The sequence below is a fragment of the Toxotes jaculatrix genome, chromosome 20 (assembly GCF_017976425.1).
Source record: "Toxotes jaculatrix isolate fToxJac2 chromosome 20, fToxJac2.pri, whole genome shotgun sequence".
Classification (NCBI taxonomy): Eukaryota; Metazoa; Chordata; class Actinopteri; family Toxotidae; genus Toxotes; species Toxotes jaculatrix.
The window spans coordinates 7844722-7872702 of NC_054413.1; the positions used below are offsets into that span (position 1 = coordinate 7844722).

Here is a 27981-nt window from a genome sequence, read left to right on the forward strand (position 1 = left end):
AGGCGTCAAAATCGGCCAAAAAAGTTCAAAATTTTTTAGGCCGATTTTGACGCCTTACTATACTAGGACGTTTTTTATGACATTTTGAGGTCGAAAATTTTTTTGACTTTTTTTGGCCGAAAAAACGGCATACTATACTATGACGTTTTTTATGACATTTTGAGGTCGAAAAATTGTTTGACTTTTTTTGGCCGAAAAAAACGGCATACTATACTATTTGATGCCTTATTATACTATGACGTTTTTTGGCACATTTTGAGGTCATACTAAAGTATGACTTCTTTAGGCCGCTTTTGACGCCTTACTATACTATGACGTTTTTTATGACATTTTGAGGTCATACTAAAGTATGACTTTTTTTTAGCCGATTTTGACGTCTTACTATACTATGATGTTTTTTATGACATTTTGAAACCAAAATAAATTAAAACTTTTTTTGGCCGATTTTGACGCCTTAGTATACTATGAAAAAATTTTTTGGCCTCAAAATGTCATAAAAAACGTCATAGTATAGTAAGATGTCAAAATCGGCCAAAAAAAGTCATACTTTAGTATGACCTCAAAATGTCATAAAAAAAACGTCATAGTATAGAAAGGTGTCAAAATCGGCCAAAAAAAGTCATACTTTAATATGACTTCAAAATGTGCCAAAAAATGTCCTAGTATAGTACGGCTTCATTTTCTTCATTTAAATATCTGTATACATACATAGTCGTACACATATGTACTAGTATACATACTAATACATATGTATACTAGTAGAAGTAGCATTAGTAATATTCAACATTAAGAAAAAAATGTGGAAGTATCAACAATTAATTCCTAATGCACTCAAACACTGACACAACAGACATTATAAGTTTTGTGTTGTTTATTACATCTTTCAAACACTCTAATAAACTCTTCTAAATTATTACACCTGAAAACAGTCTCCCCTCCATAAGAACAGTATTAAGAGCATGACATTAAATTTTCACAGCACTGCCTTTACCATTCCACAGCATGGATCTTCACTCTCTCTCATACAGAACAAAGCTTTGTGAGACAAAGAACACCATAGAAATGTAAGCAGCACAAAAGCACCAAAGTTAAACATGGGCCATTTGTTCTGAATATTATCAAAAAATCAATCTTAAGATTCAAGATTCTCTCAGGCTTGTTAAGCAGACGGGAAATAAAGAGTTCCAGCTGCGCTGTAGTTCTTGATCATGAAAAATAGTTTGATAAACAATCTCTTGATAATATCTGTCACAACTGACTTCAATGTCTTTTAAGCAGATTTAGAACCATTTCTGTACAGCTACAAGGCTCGGCTCATGCAGCCTTCATTGTTGTAAAATGAAAAGATCCCAGTTTATAACAATATCTATGCAGGGAGATACTGTAGTTTTGTATTTGTATATCAAGTAACACATTTAAGTATTGAGGATGTTTTTTTTTTTTACATATTTAAGTGGCTAAACTGCAAAAGTGAATGTCTTACACTAGTCTTATATGAAATACATACAGACATAAAAAACTATTTCCTTGGAAACCATGACAGTTTCTTCACAACCAACAATATGTGATACCGTTACTTGAGGTGCTCATACATGAGATTCAGGTCATGATTACATCACACCTGGGGTTATGTTTCTGAAATAACATCAGCACATATTTTTATACTGTACATAAAGAAGTTATACTTGATGAGATCAGCTACAGTAAGGTCACTTGAAACTACACACAATATCAACTAATGGGCATTTTATGCATGACCAAAAAAACAGACTGACATGTTCAACCTACGTCAAGAAAGTGAGCGTTGAATGAGGAAATACCCTTCTCTACAAGGATGTTTTCAAACACCCCAACACATCGCTCACTGATCAGACTCAACTGATGCACATGCAAAGCTTTAACCAAATAGCACACAGCACTGACAAGTGGGAAGAACTGGATAAAGAAAAAAAAGGGGACACTAAACCTTTGGTTGACAGAAAGCTGTGAAGGCACATTAAAATCTCATCCTAAATCCTTCTAACTGGGGCACATTGCGTTGGCGTTTGTCACTTTAATGCTGCGTAATATTGCAGATTCTGTAGAAATGGAAGTCGGGGAGGAAATTTCTCACACACACGCCCGCACAAAAAAAAAAAAAAAAAAAGGGTTGCTGACAGCAGTTTATTACAACTGCAGGCAAACTATCTTGCACAAAGTGTCAGCAATGTGGCACCAATACAACAGCTAGGGGTTGTGTGTTTAAAGTGACATGTAACAGGATTCCTGTAACCCAAGTACTTATCTGGCAACTGGTAACACAGTCACATACAGAAACTTAAGTGGGAAATCAGGTACAAATATCCTACACATGTTGAAATGATGGTAGTATGTGAAATTGAAATAAATCTTCATAGATTTAGAACCTAAAATTAACACAAAAAAAAAAAGATGCACATAGACAGAAATTTGTTCAATCCTAACAGAAGCTTTCATCTTGGAATGTTGCTTTTTCTAATGTATAAACTGTTTCTCTTGTAGAATAATTACAGTTAAATTAAGATTTTGACCAGTAGCAGTGCAGTAGATGTAAAATTATAACTTGCCATTTTAACTTGCCATCATAAATCAAATTGAAAGGTAATTGTTTCTCTGTTTATAATTAATCTTTTACAGCTCCGAAGCACACAAAAAACACACTGTCATCACACTGCTCTTGTATGAATAGCTCAGTCACCTGGGGAATGGAGAGAAAAAAAGGTTCACACCCATGTTTTGTGCTCTGTGTGGCATGACTGCAGTTTTTTAATGCTTGGATTGACTAGACCTAAAAAGCCCTTCCAAAAAACTCCCATCCAAAATATTTTTTTCTCTACTATGATACATCAGCGTTGGCCTCCGTTCATTTTCCCCACCCGAATATGACTGGGAGCGGAATTCCAGATACACTTATCCAGTGGAACAGATTCTCAAAGTCTCCTCCCTAGATCCTAATTCACTGCTTTTGTTTTTTTTTTCTTAGGGTTCACTTTTCCATTCCTCCTCTGTGAAATCCCTCTTCTACTCTTGCTCTCTCTTTCTCTTTCTGCGTTCAGTTCCAACTGGCCACAGCTGGAGAAGTCATCATTACAGGCATTGCGATCATCATCATCATCGCCATCGTCTCCCTGAGCCCGCGGCTGGTGCAGCTCCCTGCCAACGCTGCAGGCACTGGTACTAGCTGCCCTTAGACATTCAAACACCGCTTGGTCCATTTTTTCGTTCCACAAATACCCATTCACTAGAAACCTTTACAGTAAATATAAACCATGTGTTGCACTGAAAACGTATTCTACCTTGACACTGACAATACAGCAAGCTGTGCTCACCAAACTCGGAGACTTTACAGACACTTAAACTTGCTCTTATAAATCCGTCATGGATATAAATGCCCAGATCAAAGAAAACATCAAAGCATTTAAAATAGTTTTCTTTTCTTCCAGCAGCTCTTAGCCATAAGGAATTGTTTTCTGAAAATCCTTTGTACATGCTTAAGAAAGAGGGTGTCTCCTAGCTTGATGTATATGCTCTGCAACCACACAAACACGACCCCTGGGTGACCTTTAACTCCTCCATTCCCTCCAGTGATTACTAATTCAAGAGCAGTGACATCATCCTCTGGACTGCCTGGACTGGCCCTCCATTTCCCCTACCAGCTTCCACAGAACTGCTCAGTGTACATCCCACCCCCCTCCCCCACCCCCACCCCCCTTGCCCTCCTTCCTCCTCACCTCCAGAGAGCGATGTCCCCTTTGGCAACACTGGGAGGATGCATCAGCTGTCAGTCACACTCACACGCCATTTTTTTTTGAAGGGGCAGGGTGCGGGGGATAGGGGGGCGGGGGGGGGCGGCGGGAGCTGCTCCAAATTTCAACTTTTCGACTCTTCAGGACCTTCAGACACACGGATAAACTCCATCAATCTCACTCTTCCAGCGAAGGTGCGAAGGGTGAAGGACACGACTCCGTCTGCATGCAAAGTTATGGGACCTTGAGCTCCCCACTGTCTCTGGTGCCTCGCCTTTGTAACATTCACATGATATGGATACAGCAATATGTGAGACAAGCAGTTCTGTAGTACAAAAAGAAAGATGAATATCTAGTTTGACCTTGCACAAGAAGAGGAATCTTCCCATCACACACAGATGCACACTGTGATATTCCAATCTCTACAACCATGATCCTAATAGAATTGTATCAATAAATATATTTTGGTCACTTAAGTTTTATTCATGATTAGCATTTAGCAAGAAGTTGTGGATTAGTGCATCCACAACCGTAAAGAATGAGTTAAGACAAACAACACAAAAATGAGTTGAAATGTAGATCTCTCTAAGATAGATTCTGAATCTCCTAACATCTGGAAAAAAAAATGCCTAATATGGTTGGTTGTTGTGTAATGGATATAATTAAAAAAATCATCACATTTTAAAAAGAAACTGTTAAAAGATTATATATTATCAACAAAAACAAAAAAAGAGGAAACTAAATGCAACTCTAATAGATATCAAGGTGGAAATACATGGCATTGCCTATGACCTAACACATCTGGATAATTTAAAATAGGCGACCAAGAGGTCTGTAGTCAACTCTCAGGAGTCCATAGTCATTTTGTCTCACCCTCCATTCCTCCGAGTCTCTCCCATGCTTTTGCTTCCATACCTCCTCTTGGAATGCTCGCATTTAAGTCCTGATGATGTGTTAAGTCCTCAGGCTTGGAGTTTAAATGTTAGTGTGTGTTCTTGCGTAAGTATGTATATATATTTATATGGATGCAGTTAACAACATGTAGGTGTGTGTGTCTGTGTGAGAGTGCATGTGTGCGTAACAGAGAGGGATCAGGAGGCAGCCAAGGCCTTGATCAGGTACAGTTTGTCTCCCTGCTCACTGGTGAAGATGGGGGCTTTTTTGTAGTGTTCAACAAGCTCTTCCATAGAGTTGAACTTGCGCTGTCCAATGCAGTAAAGGTTTTCCTTCAGCTGCACTTTGAAATGCTTGTTCTTGCTCTGCGCCTTCAGGGAGATGGAGAAATCGTTTGGCTGTGAAAAGGAAACACAAAGTTATTATCAGCGTTCAAAGCAACTAAAGGCAACAGATCGAATCAGTGGTTGCTGCATTAGAAGGCGTAGGCCACTGACCGATGACTCGCTGTCTCGGATGAGGAAGTCTCCCTCTGCGCCCCTCTGGTTGAGCGCCACCTCTGCCTGGTGGCGTGTCACCTTTCCGTAGTACCACTCCTTGCCCGCAAAGCGCCCGCTGCCTGAAGGCGAGATGTAGTCACAGTCAGGTGTGGGCGGCCCAGCAAGCCCAGCTGGGGGTTTATGGGAGGTGGAGTCCAGCACAGTGACGTAGTTCTTAGGCACCAAGCCCAGCTGTCCGTCCGCTTTGCGGCACTTCCACCACTCCGGGTCGTTCTCCGGCTTTTCCACGACCTCCATCACCTCGCCCTTCTCAAAGTTCAGCTCCTCGTCGTTGCCTGAGTTGAAGGGGTAGAGCGCTTGAACCGTGTGCAGCACCCTGTTTCCGTTCGTGGTGCTGTTCACCACGGCCGCTAGCTTCTCTGTCAACGAGCCGACCGGTTCACTGACCCCGCCCATTCCCCCTCCCCCCGCCGTCCCATCCACGTCCTCCGTTACATAGTTGGACGGAAACCAGCCCGATCGTCCATTGTAGCTGCCACGCCACCAGCCATCGCTGCACTTCTCCATCACCACCACCCGTGTGCCTTTCACCAGAGAGAGCTCGTCCTCACGCTCAGCTGAGTAGCTGAACTTGACCAAGGCGGGCAGGTTGAGGTCGTACAGCCGCTCGCCGTTATCTGCATACATATCTGTGTCGGCATTGGACGCTGTGTCTCTCCCCACACCCTTTCTGCCCTTCACCTTCCCAATTCCTAGACAAAAAAAAAAAAAAAAAATCAAGGAAAAGTGTAAGAGTTTACAGAAATAGCATAATCATCATCATCATCTACAGTGAAACTAAGTCCACTGAATAAGGCCAGAAACTTAATTACAAGGCACTTGACATTTTGAATTAGCATACAGACAGGCCTTTAGGTCCTCCTGAGTAAATTAGACTTAAAAGTCATCATTTTACTAAAACACAAGTCCCTGGAATCCCAGTTTTCACATCCTTCCACTGATGTGGTACAAGTCTCGACAGAAAAACAAAAACCACACACACAAAAAAAAACACCATTGAAAATGTAAGGGAGGAGGAAAAAAAATCCCAGACAAATACCAGGCAGCGATAATAAGCATTAGGGGGTGTGCTGAAGTACAGGGAGGGTGGGTAAGCAGGGCTAAATATCATTCTTTTCCATTACAGTGCCCTAACCTCCCACATTCCAAATCCAAATACATTCTCAGGGATTAGGCCTAGGTGCTGAGGAAACAAATAAGTAATGCCTGCAAAGAAAAAAAAAATCTGAGTGGCATGAAAACACGTTTCAGCATGGGCCCATAATTCCTTTGGAAATTAAAAAAATAAAGTTTATTCAACACTGAAATTAACTACATTTGCCTTGAACTGTGTGAGCAAAGAGGTTCAGTCACATTTCACTGTGGCTAATCACATTGCGCTAATCACCTAGGCTGCCCTGACACCTGCGGCCTTGTTCGCACTGCAGCTGGATACCGTGCACTCAGTGGCACCATCTCCAAACTAAAGGGGGATTACCGGGCCCTTTGGCCTTTTCCTGGGTTATGGAGCCCTGAGGCTGTGCTTTGGCAGGCCTGCGGCCATCGTCTTACTGGACAAAAATTTCCACTTGGCAGCCTGGCATGCTAACAGTTGTATGAAACACATGCGTGGTTACCAGAGAACCCGGTAGTGAGATCACTCCTTCTTCCTACTTTCCAAGAGACCAAAAAGCAGCTCTGATACTCAGCCTGATCTATCTATACATTACTTTCTCCTGAGGAAACAAGGAAAGCAACACTCAACCGTTTTACGAGGTCTTACAAATGCTAATCTGATATTACTGTTATCATCGCAAGCCTATGGTAACTGATGATGTAGGCAAACCAGACTGAAGCTGAGACCAGTCAGACACTGATATCAGACACAGAGAGCGGAGCAAAGTAGTGATTCTAATTCTGATTACGTTTGCAAGGCTATTGCTTGAATAATCAAAAGTCAGAGAGGTGAAATTATACATGACGGCAGGGTGTAGTCTTCATGACGGTGCTGCTCGGTGTGTGTGTGTGAGTACGTTTGTTTGTTTTCTGGTGCAGAACATGACTAATGTGTCACAACGCCATACTGAATCTCTTTCACCACAGATAAATTGTTACTGAAAGGTGTCCGTGACTCAAGGAGTGCAGACAAATTTCATGGTAGCGCAGAGAGTCCAACGTCAAATTGCTTCCAGGTAGACCCTGTTATTAGTCACACCACTGTACATAACTCCAGACTCCAGACAGGGTGTTAAGAGCTGATGTCTGTAGGTGGAGGTTAGGTCTAGTTACGCCTCTGTGTAGCCTTTTTAACTCTAAGAGTGAACTCCAAAAAAAAAAAAAAAAAACATACGAATAATATCTACATATGTGTAAATCTATAAATAAACAATTTACATGAAAATGAAACAGTCAAAGTGACATGCCACAAAACCTGGGACTGAAGTTTCTTCTGTCCTTATAAAAGCACATATACCAACACAAACACCCTCTTCAGTGTTTAAAATGATGCAAACGTTACACAGACAGAACATAGATCCACAACAGTTAAAATATCACGTGCAAAAAAAAAAAAACATGTTCATGCAGGTGCAAGCCCCAGGATGTGTTTTGTGCACAGTTGGAAATGACCTAGTTAGCTCCAAACAAAGGTTAGAGGTCAGCCCTGGATAAATAAAGTATAGTTTAGCTCCAGCTGAGAACGGAGACAACTGAAAGGTTATATTTTATCGCGCTCGCCAGGTAACGCAGCCCTTATCAGTGTCCCTGTCAGGCATTTTATTTGCTACTTCCTGCTAAAGTCACATGAAAGCTTTGCATTAAAAAAGCAAAAAGCCAAAGACCACTGGATTTGACTAGATGCTCAATCTAAGCAAAGGTAATTGGGGGAAGCTGGTATTTGCCTGTACAGTTATAGGCAGATGATTCCAGGAGATAAGGGGTTGTTATTGAGGGTGTCTGCTTCTCTAAGGGCCCATCTGTCATTCTGTTGTAGGTTAATTGCTGAGAACTCACTTGTGTGGCCAAGTAGAAGAACTGTGAGTTTGTGCTTCCTTTTACAATTTAGCTGAGGCTCTTATCTTACTGGGCTGTCACACCAAAGAAACGAGCATGGTGCTTAGAGTAGGGCCACTGTTTGTAGTACTGGACACAGCTGCAAAACTGACTTTGGCAAGTACTTCATCAGTGTAGCATTGTGCGTTCAGTGACACTGAACTTGGGCGACAATCTTTGGACCTTATTATTATTAAAATATGCTGACCTCTAAAATGTATGTCCAGTAGCACTCTAGTATTGAAAAGAGGCTGAACGTTTGACTGCAAAAGAGGGGAGGAGATTTCTAGCATAAGGAGTGCAGTGTACCTAGAGTAGTAAGTGCACAATAACAAGCCCAATATTAAAAATAAGTATGCAGAAAATCTGTGGGTGAGTCTGAAATACACTAAGCTATTCAACACAACTTAGGATCATACAGCCATTTTCTAACCTGAAGAAATTCCACATAATTTAGAGACGTCTCTGGACAGAGCTGGCTGAATTTTGTCATTTTTTTAATATGTAAAAAAATACATACGTAGGCTAATCTTTGTCTTGAGAAAAAAAAAAACATTGCACATGCTTTAAAAGCACTTTCACAGTGACTAAAGTCGTCTGAGGCAAAGCACATCAGATAGGACAAAGCTGTTGTGCCCAACGGAACTCAATCTTTAATCATGGGACAGTCCATCTTACCAGCACCCCACAGTACCATTCATACCTTCCACCTTTACCATAACAAGACCAGGTGAGGATGAGAAGAATTGGATTAAACAAGCAGTAGTCAGTAATTACTATAATGTGTCAGTTTTGTGCCTAAATACTGTATCAGGAAAAGCGCACAACTAGTAGTTTGTAGACTATAAACTAAAAATACACCCCACTTTGCCCCCAGACTCAACGGCCCCCCCCCCCCCTACATATGGTCTCATAGCCCATATGTGCTCTATCCACCTGAAGCAAACTCTAAATATTACCAACTGCATGAACTTTACATGAGTATATGCAGATGCGGCAGCATAGTGCTTCCTCTGAAAGCCACAAACCATGACAGGGTTACAAGAAAGCAAGGTAAATTTAAAATTTGCACTGGAAATGTTTCTCTCTTTTGACGTCACACACCTTTTCCTGTGCATTTCCAAAGAGAAGGATGCAGGGGAAGGTAAATGTGTTGCTTCAGATGGCAGCAAATCACTACACACAATGACAAAGACCTTAAGACACATATGTTAAACCTCTCTGGGGAAAAAAAAAAAATTCACTTTTTGTTTACAGATGAGGCGCAGCAGGAGGAGGAGAAGAAAGTGCTGGGGAGTTTGTTCGTATACCAGTGACAGCCAGGAACCGGTTTTGTTTTTTAACTCTGGCCTCCCCACGCTGGCTGGCTGTCCATTGTCTGCCAGGGCCCTTTCGACCCCTCGGCTTCCCTCCATTCCAGGGCTCTTCCTCTGTGGGCGACAACACCCCGCGTCAGGCTGTCTGACAGTGCCTGAACATCCCCCTACTTCAACACAACATGATCACTGGAACAAGTTCAACGGCAGTGAAATGGCTTGCTAGCTGACAAAGGAAAACCTCAATATTTTTAAAGCAAAGTACAACACGTCACTATCACATACATAAATGTCATTTTAACAAAACCGGCTATAATATGCCACTTGTATTCACCAGCCATGTGACGCCACGCAGCAACCCTCACCCATATGGTCTGGTATGAGACCTACACATTAAATGTAACAAAGCCACATGCCCCCAGAAAGAGTGAGTCAAACAAACCAAAGAGAACACACACAAGAGCGAGCCGATGTATTCTTTAACGGGGACGGGTTGGGACTGCCTTTCAAGACTAAAGCTTCAATCAAGCTGCTAACATGGCTGGCTGATAGCTGCGCAGGAAACGTGCACAACTCTTTCAACTTCAGCCATCTGAGTCATCAAAAACAGGCAGCCATCAGTCTCTGTGACGAAGTGAAGCCGAGCTGAAGGAGAGAGCGCGCCATTTGGTTTTTACTGCTATGGACAGTGCAGAGTTACTGTCAGAGGTCTGGCCAAGTAGAACCTGTCCTGACTGTCAAACAAACTCTGCTCTGGTGACCCAGATGTAAAGTACGTGTTGTCAAAGCACAAATGTATATGGCTGGGATTCCCCCGCAATCAATGCACCGTTACCCTAGTTCAATGCCGAAAGTTTTCCATATCTTTGATTTTATGACTGTACTTGGTGTGTGATAAAGCAGTAAAGCAACACGTGTCATGACACTGATATTTTTCCGTAATTCAATACTGTAGAGCACACTCTTAAACCAGTAATTATATGTGGAAGCAGGTGCAACAGCAGACCAGTTTTACTGAGAAATAATTGAATTTTTCAATAGTATTGCCGATACCACGCTTGAGTTTTGGGTTTCACAAACGAAATGAAACTAGACTTAACTTCAAAACAAAAAAAACAAAGGAACTAACTACTCAAGAAATAAGTAAACAAAACCACAAATCTGACCAGACATGCACTGCAAGCTTTTGCTAGTTGTCAGTTTTAAGGTACTTGGCACTGTGGACACCTCTTGTTCAATGCCAAAAGTGTACTATAATACCTAATTCTCTCGTTTAACAGAAAGCTATTACTTTCAGAGAGATACCAAAACCATTAAATTCTGATAATTAGACAATTTGTTAATCAGTTAGTAACTATTTTGATGGTCTATTAATCATTTAAGTAATTTTCCAAGCAAAAACTGTAAAAATGTTTGATTCTCATTGACATTCTGTAGACACAATAAACAATGTATCTATTATTTGAGAAAATAACGTGTACATTAATCAATAATGAAAATAATTGTTTGCATCCTACAGGAGACTTAATTCATTAGACAAAGGGAACCGTGCTGTAGATGCTTCCATGGTTCTCTTCTTCTAGCGTGTTTACAGTGTTGGCTACACTTCATCAAGCCCAGATCACTGCTCACTTTCTCTTAAGCAATTCTTAATGGCAGGACGACACAAGAAAATAAAGATGAGTGGACAGCTTTACAAAGAGAAAAACATCTTTGGCCTAAGTGACGTTGACAACTCTGCCGCCAAGCTCTTAATTGTGATTATGTCTTTTGCTTTTATGGTCAGGGAACAGTGAGCAGTGGTTTGGAAAAAAGAAGCGGGAGTTGGAAAAGAGGGAGTAAGGGACGGAGACTGCCAGAAAGTCCAACAGACAGACCCTGCACAATGATTCAACTTCCTTCTGACTTCTCACTTCCTCTCTGGTCTGCAGTCCTCCAAAGCTCGGAGAGAAATGTGGCTCAAATTAGAGTTTCCGCTCACTGGGGAGGCTGAGAAACAGGAAAACAGAGGGAGGGGAGAGAGATAGAGGAGACTAACAGCTCTCAGTTTACACAAGAAAAAGGTTTGTTAGCTCATCTCTGTGTTCTTCTCACCCTCTGGATCTCCTACACTGCAAACAGGCCAGGCGGTGGACACACACACACAAGTAGACAAGACAGACAGAGACAGGAGATAACACTCAACAGTTACAAGGTGAGATTACAGCATGGGTGTGCGCCAGGGTCTTTTGAAAAAGTGTGTCAGTGTGGCTGTTAAGTATCCACAGCCCACAGAGCTGCCTGGGTAATGACATTCCTCTGATAACCGAGCGAGGTGCAGGAGATGGGAGCCCAGGTCCCATCAATCAGCAGAGACCCCTTCCTCCTCTCAGCACAATGACTACAGTGTTCTACATGAGCACCCCGCGTCCCTTCAACTGTAGCTCATGACTGGAGGTGGAGGGGGGGGGGCCCTCCCAGAATGAGCAAGCTTGCCCTGAGGGTAGCATAAAGGAAAACAGACTTTGGCTATGTCTTGAGATATTCCTAAACAGGGTGGAGAGGGGGGGTCTTCAAGCATGATAATGTAATCCACTGAGATACACCCCACTCACTAGGACAAAATGCTAGAAAAAATGAAGTAGGATTACTGTGTGTGAATGTGTGTTTAGAAGAAAGAGACGGAGAGGGATTGCTGAGTCAATTACAGGCTTCAGCTCAGCAGAAGGCTTTTCAAAAGCATATCCACCCAGTCTTTGCAGCCGCTCACACAGACACAGTCTCAAAAGCTGTTAAGACTCCCTCTCCCTGTCTCTGCCAGCACAACATGTTAGCACAAAAATCAGTTTCCGTCTGCTCTAAACATGACACATCATTTGGCTAACCTAAAGCTACAACCGACAAACAACTAAAGCGAAAAAATCAGAAAGCAGAGATGAAAAAAAAACAAAGAAGAAGAAACAACAAACTCTGACAACTCCCCCAGCACTGCCAGACAGAAAAAAGACCCGCTCAAACTTCAGACAAAAGCTCTTTACACCACTTGTAAAACAGCACACAAGTCAGAACAACTTTAAGTCGCTACAGAAGACTAGGAAAGTTGAAAACTCACGAAAGAAATGTTTGAATAGGTTAGCCATGTCCATTTTGGGCTCGCTGTCTCTCCCTCTCTCTGTCTCTTTTCCCGGCCCCTGCTCTCTTCCCACTGCAGCTGTAGAGTTATTCCATTGGAACACCCAGAAAGCTGGGCGGACAGAGGAGCAGGGCGGCCCACTCCTTGACCATGTGGTCAGGCTTAGCCAATGAGAGTGCAGGCTAGAGAGGCCTCCAGTCCAGCTCTGGAAGGCAGAGTACAGAGGCCTCATGGAGTGAGAAAGAAGAAGGGAGGGGGGGGGAGCTTAGAACTTAGACTGAGAGAAAGAGAGAAAGAAAAAAAGATGAAAGAAGACAGAAATAGGGAAAGTGAAGGAGCTATTTTAACAGAATTAAGTGTCAGATTGATATCAGTAAGAAGGCACAAGAAAAAAAGAAAAAATATATCAGAAAGGGACCTCTGGGGACGCTGCAAAGGCTAAGTGAGTCAGTGAGTGCTCAGTGTCACATGACTACAGTTGTTTGTAGAGACACACTCATAACTTTACAACAAACCCAGGAAACATGAGTCCTCAAACAGAGAAACGCACAGGCACGCACACGCACACACACAGCAAAACAGCCATCTGCAGACAGATCATACCCTCACACATTCTTTCAAATGATGATACCACTCCACACCCAGCAACAGCCTTGTTTAAAAAAAAAAAAAAAGGAAAAAAATTTTTTTCCTCCCACATAATATATGTCAGTGTGGTCATCATGCTGCTTCTCTTATTGCTCTCTTACAGATATATACAAGAAAAACAAAACCACCCACAATCTCCAAGTTAAAATGTCCTAAATTTACTTATAGATCATAAACCACAACACATGAAGGTGAAGTATTTACAAGCCTTCAATGATTGTATTAGAGTTTAACGAGGCTTGGATTCGCCTTAACTCATGTTTTACATTAGTCTGTGTTTTATTGGATATGTGTGAGTGAGACCTGAGCCCGTGTGTTTGTGCGTGTTCTGCGTGTCTCATTCATGCAGCTGTTCACCTGAGGTTATCTTATCAATGCATGCAGTGACAGGTGGGAAGTTGTTGAGAGGCTCATGGCTGTGGCGCATGACCACGCACACTCTCTCCCAACCACAAACACACACGCACGCACACACGCACGTGAATACTACATGGACAGACAAATAAAGTCACACACTTGAGGGCAAAACAGACTTAAAGTGTAGCAGTTAAACAATTCACAGGCCAGTGTAAAGGGATCACAAATACGACAAGTCTCGAAAACTGTTAGTTTTATCACAGACAAGACTAAAAGTAGAAAACATTAATTGCGAAACAAAAGAGCCATCAGGAGACCACTTCCTGTTCTCATATCATTTTTCATCAGAGCATTTCAGCACACAGCGCTGCCTGAATGTCACCACTCTCTTCTAACCACTAGTACACTCACACACAAAAGACACTGTGCAGCTAACAGGAAGACACAGTTCCTGTGTCCAAAAAGATAAGTTTTGCAAACACTGCAATGTGTGATACAGTTGTAAATATATGAAACACTTAAGGTTAGCAGTACCCAGAAAACACCCTACCCTATACAAGGAGTGTGTCGTCGTCACCACATCAAGGATGACCAAAGGAGACAAGTGTACCTCTTTTGTCAGTCTCACAAGTGTGGTCCGACGTTATGTTGTTGTTAAACTTGCCCATCAACCACATATGCTATCCTCAGCTTTACAATTCAACTTCACAATGCATTAGACAAAACTGCAGTGACAATGACTAGACAACCACACAACCACAATATACCCATTGCCTTTATAAAACAGGAAAAGCAACTTACTGTCAATATCATGCAAGCCTGTTTTAGTCTGCCTTAAATCTCCACAGTGGCAAATGCTGGTGCACAACCTTTAACCTAATCTAATGAGATTGGGGCCAAACAAAAATGGGTGAAGTATACTAACACACATAGCTATCCCATCATGCTCTAAATGAGGACAACGATGCCCTGCGGAGCAGGACAAGTCGGAGATTACAGTATGAAAAGCATCACAAATGGAAAAAAAAAGATAACATTGGCCACACAAGATTCACATTTTATACAAACAAAAAAGAGAAACGATCAAACAGTGAAATCACGGGCCAAACGAATGCCAAGCTATCTGGCAGCAATCCAGGCTGGATGCCAGTGGTCAGAGAGTGTATCCCAAATTATCATGAATGTCTGTCATCAAGAAGAATTAAGCTAAGACAAATGGTAACCTTGGCTTACATACACAGTTACGTTTGGCTTGCTCCTGGCTGTACAAAGCCCTTGGCAAATGGCAGTACCCAGAAATATTACTGTTGTGTTGACAGTGGAAACAGCACCTGTGCCATATCAATTCTGGTGATAAGAGAGGAGGAGGAGGAGGAAATCCTCTTTTGAGATTGCTTAAACACAAACAGAAAGTGGAGATATTCAGATTTGTTAATGCAAAACAGATTAACTGGTTTTCTTAAGTGCCACAGTTGCGAAACAAAAATCCCAACTGTACTGAACCTTTAAATGAACATTTAAAATCAATAATATAAATAACTACCTTACCTGAGTAAAAAAGGAAGAACACCACCTCACTTGAGACACTACAGCTACTCCAATCAGACACTAAATTTTCACTTTGAGTACAGTGTGACAAATAAAGCAGCTTATAGCATTTCGACCAATCAGGCATCAGCCTGAGACCATCTTCCTGCAGAGGCTGTTACACAGAACACACAGAACACTGGATACCACAACAATGTGGTCAACAACAAAGTCAGAGCTGGCCTAAAAAAAAGGCGGTCTATGACGCTGCTTTGTTTCAGTTAATAAGAAAAACCAACTGTGAATATAACACTAACTAAGACAGGCTGCAGCCATAAAGACATAAATATAAATCTGGTATCTCGTGAGCTTGTAAAATTAAAAAAATAAACAAGGACTTGGTTTCTGGCCAATGCTTAAAAGTAGAAATGAACAACAACTTACAAACTTGAAGTAACCATAAATGATATTTTCTTTTACCAAGTGTGTCTTTGAGGTTCTTGACAATAGAAGCTTTCCTGGCACTGTTTTTCCTCTCCACGTAGTTGGACGGCACAAAGCCTGTTTTGTTGGTGGCATTTCGAACCCTCCACCAGGACTTGGAGTCGTCGAGGAGCCAGAGGCGCTCGTTTTTCTTGATGTCCAGCTCCTGGTCCTGCTGAGCCATGTAGTCAAACTTGGCGATGACAATCACCTCTTCCGTCATCTTGCACTAGGTACACTGATGGAGAGAGAGAAGAGGACAAAAAGAGGACATCAGAGAGGCTAGACTGAATATTATGCATTACACACAATTTCAAGTATATCAGCATAATGCCTCTGCTATGCAAAGAAATCTGGGCCACTGTTGGCCAATGTTGTGGTGACAAAGTTAGCCTCAATTTCTATTACCTAGAATAAGGACAACACAATGGCCAATTTCTACTGTAGAATAACAAAACAGGGTTTACCCCAAGAAACTGGTTAGTGTAGGTGATGTGGAAGGCTGATTTTACTTCCCATGTTCTCTTGCAATAATGACAAGTCACCATTTAATTACATAACCTAAGAAATTAACTAAACTATGGATTAAAACTATCTGGATCCTCTCTGTCTGCACAGCCTTCGTACATATTTTATTCTTCAGCTGTGCCATTTGCTTCAGACCCAATGATTAGGTAAGAGACATGCAGAAAAAGTAAATTTAGAAGCTTTGTTTGGAAATAGATAGCTGTACCTGTACTGCATCAAAGCTGAGAACTTCAAGGGCTCTGATACGTCTCTGTTGACCTAGAAACAGAACACAGACAATGCAAGAGAATTACAAATTGAGTCTTCACTAAACTTCCTCAAAGATTTCTAAATAATTCTTAGAAACTTGTAACTGTATTGTTTTTGTGTCTTAACCGTTAGACACAACCAAGTCGCTATCTATGTAGTAATGTCCTACTACTATAGTCATGCCAAAATATGGACAGTGTTATCCAAATATAATACAGCTACGCCAGAACTCGTATTTCTACAGTTTAGTCTCTTCAGACATAACTCCCCCCACCAATTGTATTCTTGAAATAACAGATATAAATGACTATTCTTTTCAGTCTTCAACACTGACGGCTGCCAGAGAGTACAGCTCTAATCTCTCAGTATCCACATTCTTCATAAAGTTAGAGAGGGGATGATTTCCTCTCAGCAGCCGTCCAACGATTGTCTATTGTTTTAGGCATCAAACATGAACCTGGGAGCCAGGAAGATGGCAAATATTGCTGTAATGGGGAAGTAAGGAAAAGTGGCCCTGTGCATCAGCAGTGTGGCTACGTCAGGGAGTGAAGCTCTCGCTGAGCACTAATGATGTACAATATTTTAGATTTAGCAGTATGTACATATAAATAAATATAAATATAAATAGTGTGCAGCCTATGCAAATGTGATTATGTGACCTGCATTACAAGCAAAACTCCACTGTTGAAGTGTTGGTTTTAACATGAACTTTCTGAGGTCATCTAAAATTATGACTTGGGAGTACTGTGATCCACAAGCAAAACTTGTTTAACATGTTTAACAATGAGCACATTCACAACAACTGGTCTTATGACCCATCCAGCCATCAGCACAGTCAGGCTATGCTTAGGCTAATTCTGCAGATACTTGGGTCAGCACTCAGAGAGTGAGGCACTACTGAAGCGGCTGCTTAGCTGCTCTGATGTCATGGGAGTGGATGGAGTTTCACCTTTCCCCCCCCTCTGACTGACTTCAGGGACAAGACACTGACCTCATTGATTGAGAGCTCTCAGTTTTTATTTGAAGCAGTGGTGTCTAGGTTTCAGCTGCAGCTGGCCTTGAGATAGGCCCAGAACCTGATCTTAGGCAAACATAAGAAGGATAAAGAGGCCAAGCTAACTTTTCAGCAGCACCAAGAGGAGTAGAATAAACAATAAATAAGCATAAGTTGAGAGCTGGGAAGAAGCTTTCTCTGGAGAAAAGTCAAGATGTTGATGAGATGGTTCATCCTTTCATAAAACAGTGCCACATCTCATTTCGCCCTATTTATGGATTGGAATAAGACAAGTGTAGGGCATGAAGCTAAAATGTGTAAGGAATATACCCACTGAATTTCACATATCAACTTTTTGGGGGCGGGGGGGTGGACACCTGTGGTCTGGGCTGTAATTCCCCATGTGGGGTGTTGTTGACTTAATTTACCAAAAAACATTAGGGTGTATACTGTGGTTTTATCTCTTGGCATGTTATTGCCTGCTCCTTTTCTAGCTCTAATTAAATTAATGACCACTAGGAGACATGTTAGGGAGCGGCACACAAAAACAAAGAGCTGATTTACTCTCCTCGAGTGCTGCCTTTTTCACCAAGACAAAGGCAACAATCTCTCCACTCCCTGGGCTGGGCTGGATAACTGTCTGCCAAAGAGGCTGAGAAGTGTGTATATGTGCTCCGTCTCCATTTACAACATCCCTCCCTGACTATCTTTTTTTCCCCCACTCTCTACTCTCCCTAACAGTGCATGATAGAATCATCAGTGCAAGACTGTCCCTTTCCCAGCTTATTCCCATTTTCAGAAAACACACTACATACCAGTCTAACTTCTTATAGTTGCCACCACCCCCCATGTCTAGGGTGGCTGAGCACTAAGTGCACATTAACACAGCAGTGACTTACAACAGTACAGATGTGAGGGAGGATCAAGAAGTTAGGCGACAGATGCACTGAGCTAATCGCGCAGCTGCAGACTGGGCCAAGGCTACTCGCCACTCCAAAGCACTAAACACGAGGTCAGACAGGTCAAACTGCTCAAACGGTGTCACGTTCGCGTCCACTGTGGATCTCCGTTTACCCTGCTGCCAGGCAGAATTAACAGGTAGCCCAATCCATCACCATTCCCACAGTACACCAAAAATCTTGACTGTTTTGTTCACTTCTACACAATCAAAATACTTCTCTGAAATCAACCAAGAAATGCAGAAAACTAGGGGGGCTATCCCAGATTGAAGGTATGCAGGTCTCCGTTGCTGATTTGGAAATACTTTATGGAAAAGATTGTGTCAGATGTAATGATGTCATGAATCATTGCTTCCAGTCAAATAGCCTGTGACATTTATAATGACTAACTGGTCATATAGATGTTTTGAAGAAGTGACTCCAACTCTGAAAATAACATGGGTGCAGACATAAAGCAAAAACAGGATCTGTATGCACGAGCTTTGTGGTTGTCAACAAGGGCAACCAGACTGCAATGAAGGGTAGACAGGTGGTCAAATATGGTGGCCAGTGGTAACGGCAGGGTTTTCCCAGTTCCCTGTCACTACTACTTCTTGAACCATTTCCCCTTGCAATCTTTTGAACTGATCTGCTAACAGAAAAGTAACAAAAAAAAAAGACGGTCTATTTTTAATATTTCGTTTTTAACTGAATAAAAAATTAAGCCAATAAAGTCAGTGCCTCCTGTAGCTGCTTCACAATAAGAGCTTTCCCAGGGTGCACCAGCAGTTTGAAGCAGCAGGCTTTCCATTTACATTAATACTGTTTTAACAGCAGCTAACTTCATTACAGTGGCCCACCCACTGATCACTATGGTAGGGGAATTTAACTCAGGGAACGTAATAGCAGTATGTTTGTTTAGGGCTGCAACTAATGATTATTTTCATTATTAATTTAATTCTGGATTACTGTTTGGATTAATCGACGAGTTGTTAGGCCTACGATACATAAAAAATGTATGAAAAATATCCAGCACAATTTACCAAAGCTGAATGTGACAATGCTTTTCTCTGATCAACAGTACAAACCAAAAAACATTTCATTTACAATGATATTGATCAGATAAAAATAGCAAATGGTCATATTTGAGAAGCTGAAAATGTTAAGCTATGAAATAATCACATTTGGTGGTGATTAATTTTCATCTGATCAAATAATTATTTGAACATAATATTTTATATTTTACTTACAAAAACGACTCCATGCTAAAAAGCCTTCAACTCACTGGTAATAACACAAGATTGAGGTCAATGTACCTCGAGACAGAAGAGGTTTGCAAATTAAAAGGTGAGCGAATTTGTGTCATGCAAACATTGTAGTACTGTAAACTACTAAACACCAAGCTGATAAAGTGGGTCCATCTTATCTCCTGCCATAGAAGCATTTGTGGGCCAGTGACAGGTCAACCAGTGTTACTATCAGTAATCCACTCATGTTCTCAAGAGTGTCAACAATGGTCACAACTGTTTCCCATCATCAGAGGACTACTAATCCTAATCTGGGACTGTTACCTAAAGGTTAGAGATTTTCTAGTTAAGAAAACACATTTCAGAAAATGCAGTTTTACTAGTCAATAAAATTTAAGTAACACTGCAACACGGCAGCCCACAAGCCACAACAACTGCACATCAGCGGAGTAACAGAGATGCAGAGTGCAACTTTGCGAGTTCTCATGTTACTATGAAACAACAGTGACATGAGTTCACCACATCCTGCAGTCTTCAGCTGCTGCCACAATCCCTTGTGTCTCTGCAGGAAAAAAACTAAACAGCACACAAGTAGAGATCTAGTCAAAGAGCACACCCAGAGGCCCATCTGGTAATGCATGATACAGGGACACTATACTAGAAATATGTATGAGAAGGAAAGATTTGGAATGGTACTAGTGTTCAGCAAGGATTCTTGTGAATGGCCCTTACTTTATTTTCCAGACTGACACGAGAGGTTCTTGGTAAGAATGTAGTCACAACTGGATACTGTATAATGTAAACAAGCCTAAGAGAACAATCGTGAATCCTTGTCTCTCTTCGCTGTGAGAGCAAATAATGTACCACTGCTCGGCAGGATCGCTGAGGCACTGAGACAGCAACAGCATGAGCTCACAGAGGCAGACAGAGTAACCTAATCCCTGTGACAGCCTTCTAAAATCACAGGGCTCTGCTGCCTTCTGGAATGTGCTCTGTATGCTCACTGCTAACTCAGCCCCTCTGGCACAGCTGCACTTCCTCCAACTTACACCAAAACTTACATTTTAGCCACAGCACAGGTCTGCTTCGCTTAACAGACAGTGCGGGACGGCGACAGGCCGATGAATACATGCTTGTGCTCTTTTTCACATCGAACCACAGCAACTAAAACCCATGAGACTGCATCTCATCCCAGCTGTCCTAGATTCTCTCAAAACAAAACAGCAGGATAGCAGCAAAGGGTCATGGGAGACTTGGCAGGCCAGCTGTGAGACAGGAAGTGTGGACACAAGGGTGACCGGATGATGGGAAAGTGATGCAATTTGACAGAGTGCAGGCTTGACCCTTGAGTTCGGATGAGTTCAGATAACTTATCTTTAGTTTGCACTGATGCATGTAATGTATCTCATTTAAGAGATGAGATATCCAGCCCAGGACCAGCTTTAACGCCAGTGTTGCTGGGAGAAAACACGTTTTTCTACATGAGAAATCTATATTGTTCCTGTATCATATTAAAACTTAATTACGGACAGAGGGGCCTCCAGTGTTTTGGGCTAATCATGACTGTGTGAAAGCAGTTGGTTATCCACCCCTCGGGATCACCCTCGGCAGTTGGGAAAGGCCTAAAATAGACCATGGCTCATGTCCTTTGAGAATTGCCAGAGATTTTCTCTCATAGCAACAACCAACACCAAAAGTTTCGAGCTTTCTTTCAGGCCAACCTCACATCAAAAGATTCCCCCTACACTCAAAACAAATCTGTGAGAAGCGTACACAAATGTCATTGTTTGAAATATGTTGCATAGCAATTTAGATACAAAATGCAGAGTCTCTAGCCAGGCCACTCTAACTTAGTGTACTGCAAAATTATTTTTAAAAAGACTGGGGTAATAATTATAATACTTAGGGGAATCTCATCCCCTCAAAAATATGTATAACCTAATATTTTATGTTTATTGTTCGAGAGCTAAGTGCACTCAACTTTCATCACAGAACACTCCTTGTACAAATCTGTGGGACTGAGGTTTTATCAAACTTAGTATTCTGATTGAACACCCACACATAACAGAGGACAGTCATTACTAAATATGAATAATCATAAAAGCTAAACTGTTAAAAAAAAATAAACAAACATAACTCAAAAGAGTTTCCATTTCCCCATTTTCACTTCCCATTTCACTATGGCTGACTATTCTTCATTTCACAAGACTTCACAGATGAGATGTGAAAATCCATGATAAAAATTCAGTTTCAATAAAATGTCAGTGGATAATGGCTAATGAAATCCTTTTCTCTGTAGGAAAAGAAAAATTTGAGTTTACAACACGCTAAAATGGGCCTCCAGCACTCGCTATGCATAAGCAGGACCAAATGAAGCACTCATAGTGAAGTAACGGCGCACAGGGACATATTAGTATTTTGGAATGGTGAGACCAATTCAACATAAAAAGGGATGAAACAGACATGAGACAAAAGTTGTGGTTTTCACAGGGTCTCTTATGTGGGTGCTTGCTGACAAAAAAGATCAAAATGATCACAATAAAATAAATTGGTGATTAGTATCAGCCCTGAAAAGGCTGATCAAAGCATCCTTATCATATACCACAGCAATTTACATAACCAAAGTTGCTTTTAAGAAGCCTACAATGATTTAGAACCGCATAAATACAAAATAATATCACTGCATAACTATTTGCAAGAATAAACTGAATCTGAATTATTACCTTTAATTATTTACAATAAAGGAATAGTCTACAACTGGCCTTAAAAGGTGGCCTTCCACTATGAAAATACATCCTTACTGTAAGCAGATACCCAGCAGAACATAATACCTCAGTGTAAGAAAGGATCTATTTCCTCAGACCCCACCTACATCAGCAGAGCCTACACATCCGCATCCACACCCTGCTATTGCCAGTTGTTGTTCTGGGTGGCCTATTTGGTTATAGCTACCAGGTCCAACGATGGCCACATCCAAGCAATCCTTGGGATCAAGGCAACAGCGAAATAAACATTCAGGTTACCTCACCAAGTCTGGGAGCTCCAGGGGATTTCCCAATGACTAATCCAAGTTTACAAAGCAGAAGGATTCCTAACATCAAGAACTACAGAATGATGAAGCTGTTTGTGGTTTGATCTTGCGTGCTGTCAGGCTACTTAAAACTATTAGTAGCATTAAGGAGTCAGTAAAACAGATGATGAGCTGCATACCTCGTTGCAACTGCAGCCTTCTGGAAAAAGCTATTGTTGCAGTCAAAATAGCAGATCATTTGTAAACCACAAGATAATAATCCCAGACAGCCTTTGTCAAAGAGATGAAATGGATACACTTGCTTCCTCTTAGTCTTCGTACATCCTGGCAAATATGAGCCCTAGGGTGCTGTCACAATAGGACTAAACAAGCCACTTGGGACATTAGTCTGGGAGAGCCACGTGTTGGAACTTGTGTATGAGCATCTTGAGAGCAGGAGGCATTCCAGATTGCATGGTGATGCCACAAAAATCTGGGGTCTGCACAAATCAACAACATCTACAAGATGTTTGATAGGAGGCAGACAAGAAAGAAAACATTTTCCAGAGAAACCCTCACCTCTGTGAGGCCTGAATGCGACGGCCTACACACATTTTAAACACTGAGAGGACTGTTCTTCATGAAACTGGGAGTTCTTTTACCAAACTGTATTGAAAGTATAATGTATGTTCTCGTGCCATTTTAATTAAAGCCACCACGAACAAGAAAATTTTCAACTTTGGCACCCCCAAGTGACAGTGTTAAACAAGACAATGGCAGATGACATTGTATGTTGTTAACCCCTCCAAAGGACAGAACCTGGGACTCTGAGATGAATGAGCTAGAGGCTTCTCAAAGACCAATTTTTACCAAGATGATTCAGTTTGCTAATAAAGCTGTGTTAGGAAAATAATCAGAAAAATGATATAATCAGATAAACAAAGCTCCACATATTAGTTTCAAGAATCAATTTGATATTGATTGATACTGAAACTGACAGCTAGTTCTGTTGGGCAGATTTTAGCCCCAAAATTTTTGATCCTGACTAATTTAAGAATCAGGATGAATTTTTCCCAGATTGATTGTCATTGAATATACAGGTTTGAGGGAAGTCTCCTCGCCCTATTCGTTGCCTGAACAACAGTTTCAGTAGTTCCACGGTCCGATTTCCCACATGACTGCTATCGAAAAAAAAGTTAGAAACTGCAATGAGCTTATTTTGACATGTTGTGGCTAAAACTGACATTGCTGTCATATAAAACTGAGCTTCACTGAATAACAGACATCATATTGTCTGCATCTTCCTGTCTGCGGCTCCATTTTTTTCCTCTTACTTTCCATTCAAAAAAAAAAAAACTGCACAAAGTAATGCTGACTGGAACAAAACCAACTCATTTACGTTTAAGACGAGCAACAGGTCGCCATCCTATCACTGGGCTCATATACATAGAGACAAACAACCATTACCATTCACACATATGGACAATTTATAGCCGGCAATTAACCTAATCTGCATGTCTTTGGACTGTGAGAGGAAGCCAGAGTACATGGAAGAAATCTATGCAGGCACAGAGAGACCATGGAAACTCCACACAGAAAGGTGGAAAGAGTTAAATGTACAATAAAACTAAGATTATCTTAATTTTTTAATTTGATTGGTAAACAGGACTCAGATCCTAGCATAGAAAGTAGAATATTAGTAGTGTTTTGTTATATTATGCAGTCCAAATTATTCATTATTCTTTTGATGTTTAATTGGAATATTTCCTTATATTATAGTTATATGAAGCCATCATTTGAAAGTTTGAATGGTTATTCACATGTGACCACTAACGTTGATGACAGGACCACAGCCTTGCTTAGATTTTTCCATGTAGGATTGGTTGTCATACAGTTTCCATTAAAAGCCATAAAGAATAAACATGCAGGGATCAGAGATCAAGTGGTCAGATCAAAAGAACATCAACATGACAAGAAAAAGCCTAGGGGCCAAAAGCCACCCATGGACCACCAATTTCATGATGCTATTTCAGCTACTGAAAGAATATTCTTAGAGTATCACTTAGTGTGCTAGTGGCCAATAATGTGGTAGACTGAAGTAGACCTGCAGGCTACAGCTACTGTTGATTCAACAAATTCACACAAAATATCTAGAGGTGGGCTGACCACAGCCTCAGTGAATCACAGTGAAAATGAAACTGTACTTCAAAAGTTTGCTTTCGTCAAGAATTTTCTTTTTTTTTTTTACACCTCTAAGAACAAATTTGAAAATATTGCTTTTTTTAGTCATCACTACAGAACAACTTGTCATCACAATGACAGCTGCGGTTTACGGAGCACACATCCTCATTTTCTTTCTGCCAAACCCACTGAATAAAAAACCCAAACCATAATGAGCTAATAAAGAAAAACACCACCAGTGAAATTGCACATTTCTCTAAATGAGGAAGTCAAATCAGTTACTCCAAATCAGAAATGTTTGCAATTATCTCAACCATGCACAGTCTCACCTGCACGGTTTTATAGAAGTAGGCAAGAACGTCATCACATGACATACCACACACCACTAACTGTGCAATGCTTGATGACTTTGCTTTTGCATGCATTAACAGTTGAACTGAGACTTTTTATGTTTTCAGGTCTGCTTGACTGTGATAGCAGTAAAGTATAGGAAAAAACACTTGTGTGATCCTGCTCATCGTACCAGGACAAAGTACTAGCTTCCTTATATAACAGGTGAAATATAGAAAGTACCTTTATTCCTGACTGCTCGAATATGCCTATATGCATGGGCAGTCAAAAGAAAACGTGTTAGACAGAAAAAAAAAAATCATGACAGAAAATGAGGAAATGGAAAAGAGCTTGAGCAATAATGGAGATTAGAGTAAGAACAAGTGAGACAAGACACAATTGCAAAAAAAAAATTCCCCATTTTAGGGGAATTTAATAGTCTTAATAGACTAGATTCCTAAGCTTGTCATTTGACCAGGAAAATTTTCAGCCACATTAGTTTTTTGGCTATTGTGAAAATGCACAGTTGGTATTTTCCTCTAGGCTGTGGGGACAGATTTGGCTGCTGGAGGCCACTGGTAGCCATAGCCAGGAACACTCTTCTACAAAAAGAGCTCATCACTGCACATTCAAAGATTATACTGTCATAACATTCAAACAAGGTTGCTATTAGAGGGTATCTGAGTCAACAGGAGCTATAAATAGGACACAGATGAAGTAAATAGGGCCACATCACTGCAATATCAACATGCCAAAGCTGAATAGTGAAAGCTTTACATCACGGGAAACCCTCAGTCCCAAACGCGAGCTTGTGACCTGGAAGCTGGTAGGCTCAAACTTTCTCCATAGGTCTCCAAATGACCATTTTCATGTCTTACAAATTGACCTCAGTACTCAAGAGAAATATAACATCAGCCTTCAAGCAAATTATGCTGGTAAGCAGACTTCCACAATCTCTTTCCCTGCAAACTGTGGCTATACTCCCTCCGACTCCCACCGAGAAAAGAGCTACTGCAAACCAAAGCACCCCCCCGCCCCCCACCACCTCCCTGAAACCTTAATGAGAGACTGTGAAGAGGTCTGTCAGTGTGACAATAATTACAGAAACTGTACGATTCAGCAGCTGCAAAAGACCCCCCCCCCCCCCCCCCCCCCCCTTGGCATCTGGAAAGACATACATGCCACCCTCTTAAAACCATTCAGGTCTAACTAACCACATATCCTTAATTTAATAACAGTGAGATAAAAAAACAAACCCAAGTGATATTAATCTGGTAATTGTTTCAAGTTTTGTAACAGAACACAAACATTTGTATAGCTTTATCGCTCACTGTGCTACTGAAGCATGACATTTAGTCTGGCTTTGGTTGTGTAAGGTAGAGACAATGTTGGGAGATAAACAGAGGGTGCAGTTATTGAAAAACAAGAACAGAAATTATTTCACTTACACAGTATTTGCTTACCAATTACTGGTTTCCCTAGGTAGATGAAAGTACACTGATATTTTCCTTCCAGTATGCAATTGTTGGTTTCTCTACTTTAGTTACAGCTGAAATGATCAGTTAATTGAAAAACAGAAACCAGAATCAGCAACAATTCTGATAACTAAGTATGTGTTAAAGTCACTCATCAAGTAAAAAACGTCTGGCTTCTAGCTGTTTGATTTCATTGTAAACAGGATATCTTTGGGTTTGGAACTGTTGATCAGGCATCCTTGAGCCCAAAGTTAATGTACTTGTATTCAATTATATATAAAATATTACATACATAGGTGAACCAATAATGAAAACTATCCCTAAGGCCAAAGCATCAATATCAAGGCAATGTAAATGGGCAAAACAAGGGGTGACTGATTACAAAATGACCATTTATGGCTTCTTTATCTTTAATACAAGTACAGGGAATCACAAGTTAATATTAGGAAACGCATACATCGTGACTCTGATCAAGCTGGTCCAATCACTGCAAAACACCCAGTAACTTAAACATGAGATTTAGCAACATTTGAAAAACACAACATCAGAAAATACAATAAGATGATGTGAAAGCAGTAAATTACAAGATGCTACTTGCGTTGTAAACCGTTTGCTGTGGATACTGTTTAGTCATTCTCTCCATTTTCAGTCTCGGAAATAAAAGCGTGAACGTGTTGCACTGTACGAAATGAAGCGTAGTCACATTTAAAGGCTGATCAGCAGTTTTAATAGAGCTTTTATCTTGTAACTTAAGCTTGACAGCGTGTCACGCTACCCAACTTGGCTAACGTTAAACTGGCTAAGAAAATTTACAAAAACGCTTTTGGTGGTTGCAGATATCTCGGTTACAGCCACACCAACCGTTAGCCAGCTTGGTAACAGTATGTTGGCCATGCTGGCAAGGAGACAGACGGGTTTTGTCTGGGTTCACGGTTAGCTGTTAGCCGACGTGAGTTTTAACGTTACTCGGTGAATAAGGACAGCAGAAGCTAGCCTGTAGCTCTCGTGAGAGACGTTAGTGCGGTAGCCTGGATCACCGTCAGTGGTAGATCAGATTCATACCCCGCTCACTCATACCATGTCTTACCTGATTGCCGATGGCCACCTTTTCTTATTTCCTTTCGGAAAGATTTAATGTGTAGAACCGTCACCCAAGCTGAGAGTTGATGCACACAAATGATATCTAGACCCCTAGCCAGCAGCCAGTTATTTTTCCACTCCAACAAGCTAGCCTAGCTGATGAGACGCTGTGCCCCGTTGGAATAGCATTTCTATATCAAAGCATGTCATTGCTCAGCAGTGCAGCTAGGCTAGCTTAGCAGCAGCTACACAAGCCGT

General features: G+C 41.2%; 1 protein-coding gene across 3 annotated transcripts; it reads right to left on the reverse strand.

Moving 5' to 3' along the window:
* Positions 1 to 856: 856 nt before the first annotated feature.
* nck1b (NCK adaptor protein 1b) lies at positions 857 to 27929 on the reverse strand. 3 transcript variants are annotated; one of them, XM_041065551.1, is made up of 5 exons: positions 27731 to 27929; positions 16425 to 16477; positions 15689 to 15929; positions 5156 to 5910; positions 857 to 5056 (listed from the first exon to the last, which is right to left on the reverse strand). In XM_041065551.1, exons 3-5 carry the CDS (start codon positions 15912 to 15914, stop codon positions 4856 to 4858), a joined length of 1182 nt encoding a protein of 393 aa, XP_040921485.1. In that variant the 5' UTR covers positions 15915 to 15929; positions 16425 to 16477; positions 27731 to 27929; the 3' UTR covers positions 857 to 4855. The 3 variants fall into 3 exon arrangements, with proteins under 3 accessions (XP_040921485.1, XP_040921487.1, XP_040921486.1); XM_041065553.1 differs by lacking the exons at positions 15689 to 15929; positions 16425 to 16477; positions 27731 to 27929 and adding an exon at positions 15230 to 15282; XM_041065552.1 differs by lacking the exons at positions 15689 to 15929; positions 16425 to 16477; positions 27731 to 27929 and adding an exon at positions 12656 to 12763.
* Positions 27930 to 27981: the final 52 nt, after the last annotated feature.

Bases quoted from the DNA above. Each gene is read 5' to 3' on its own strand.
- nck1b (XM_041065551.1), bottom strand. From the start codon at position 15,914: ATGACGGAAGAGGTGATTGTCATCGCCAAGTTTGACTACATGGCTCAG. The intron at 5,911-15,688 runs GTAAAAGAAAAT...TTTTTTGTCTAG, and splicing joins GAACCTCAAAGACACACTTG to GAATTGGGAAGGTGAAGGGC. The intron at 5,057-5,155 runs GTCAGTGGCCTA...TCCTTTTCACAG, and splicing joins TCCGAGACAGCGAGTCATCG to CCAAACGATTTCTCCATCTC.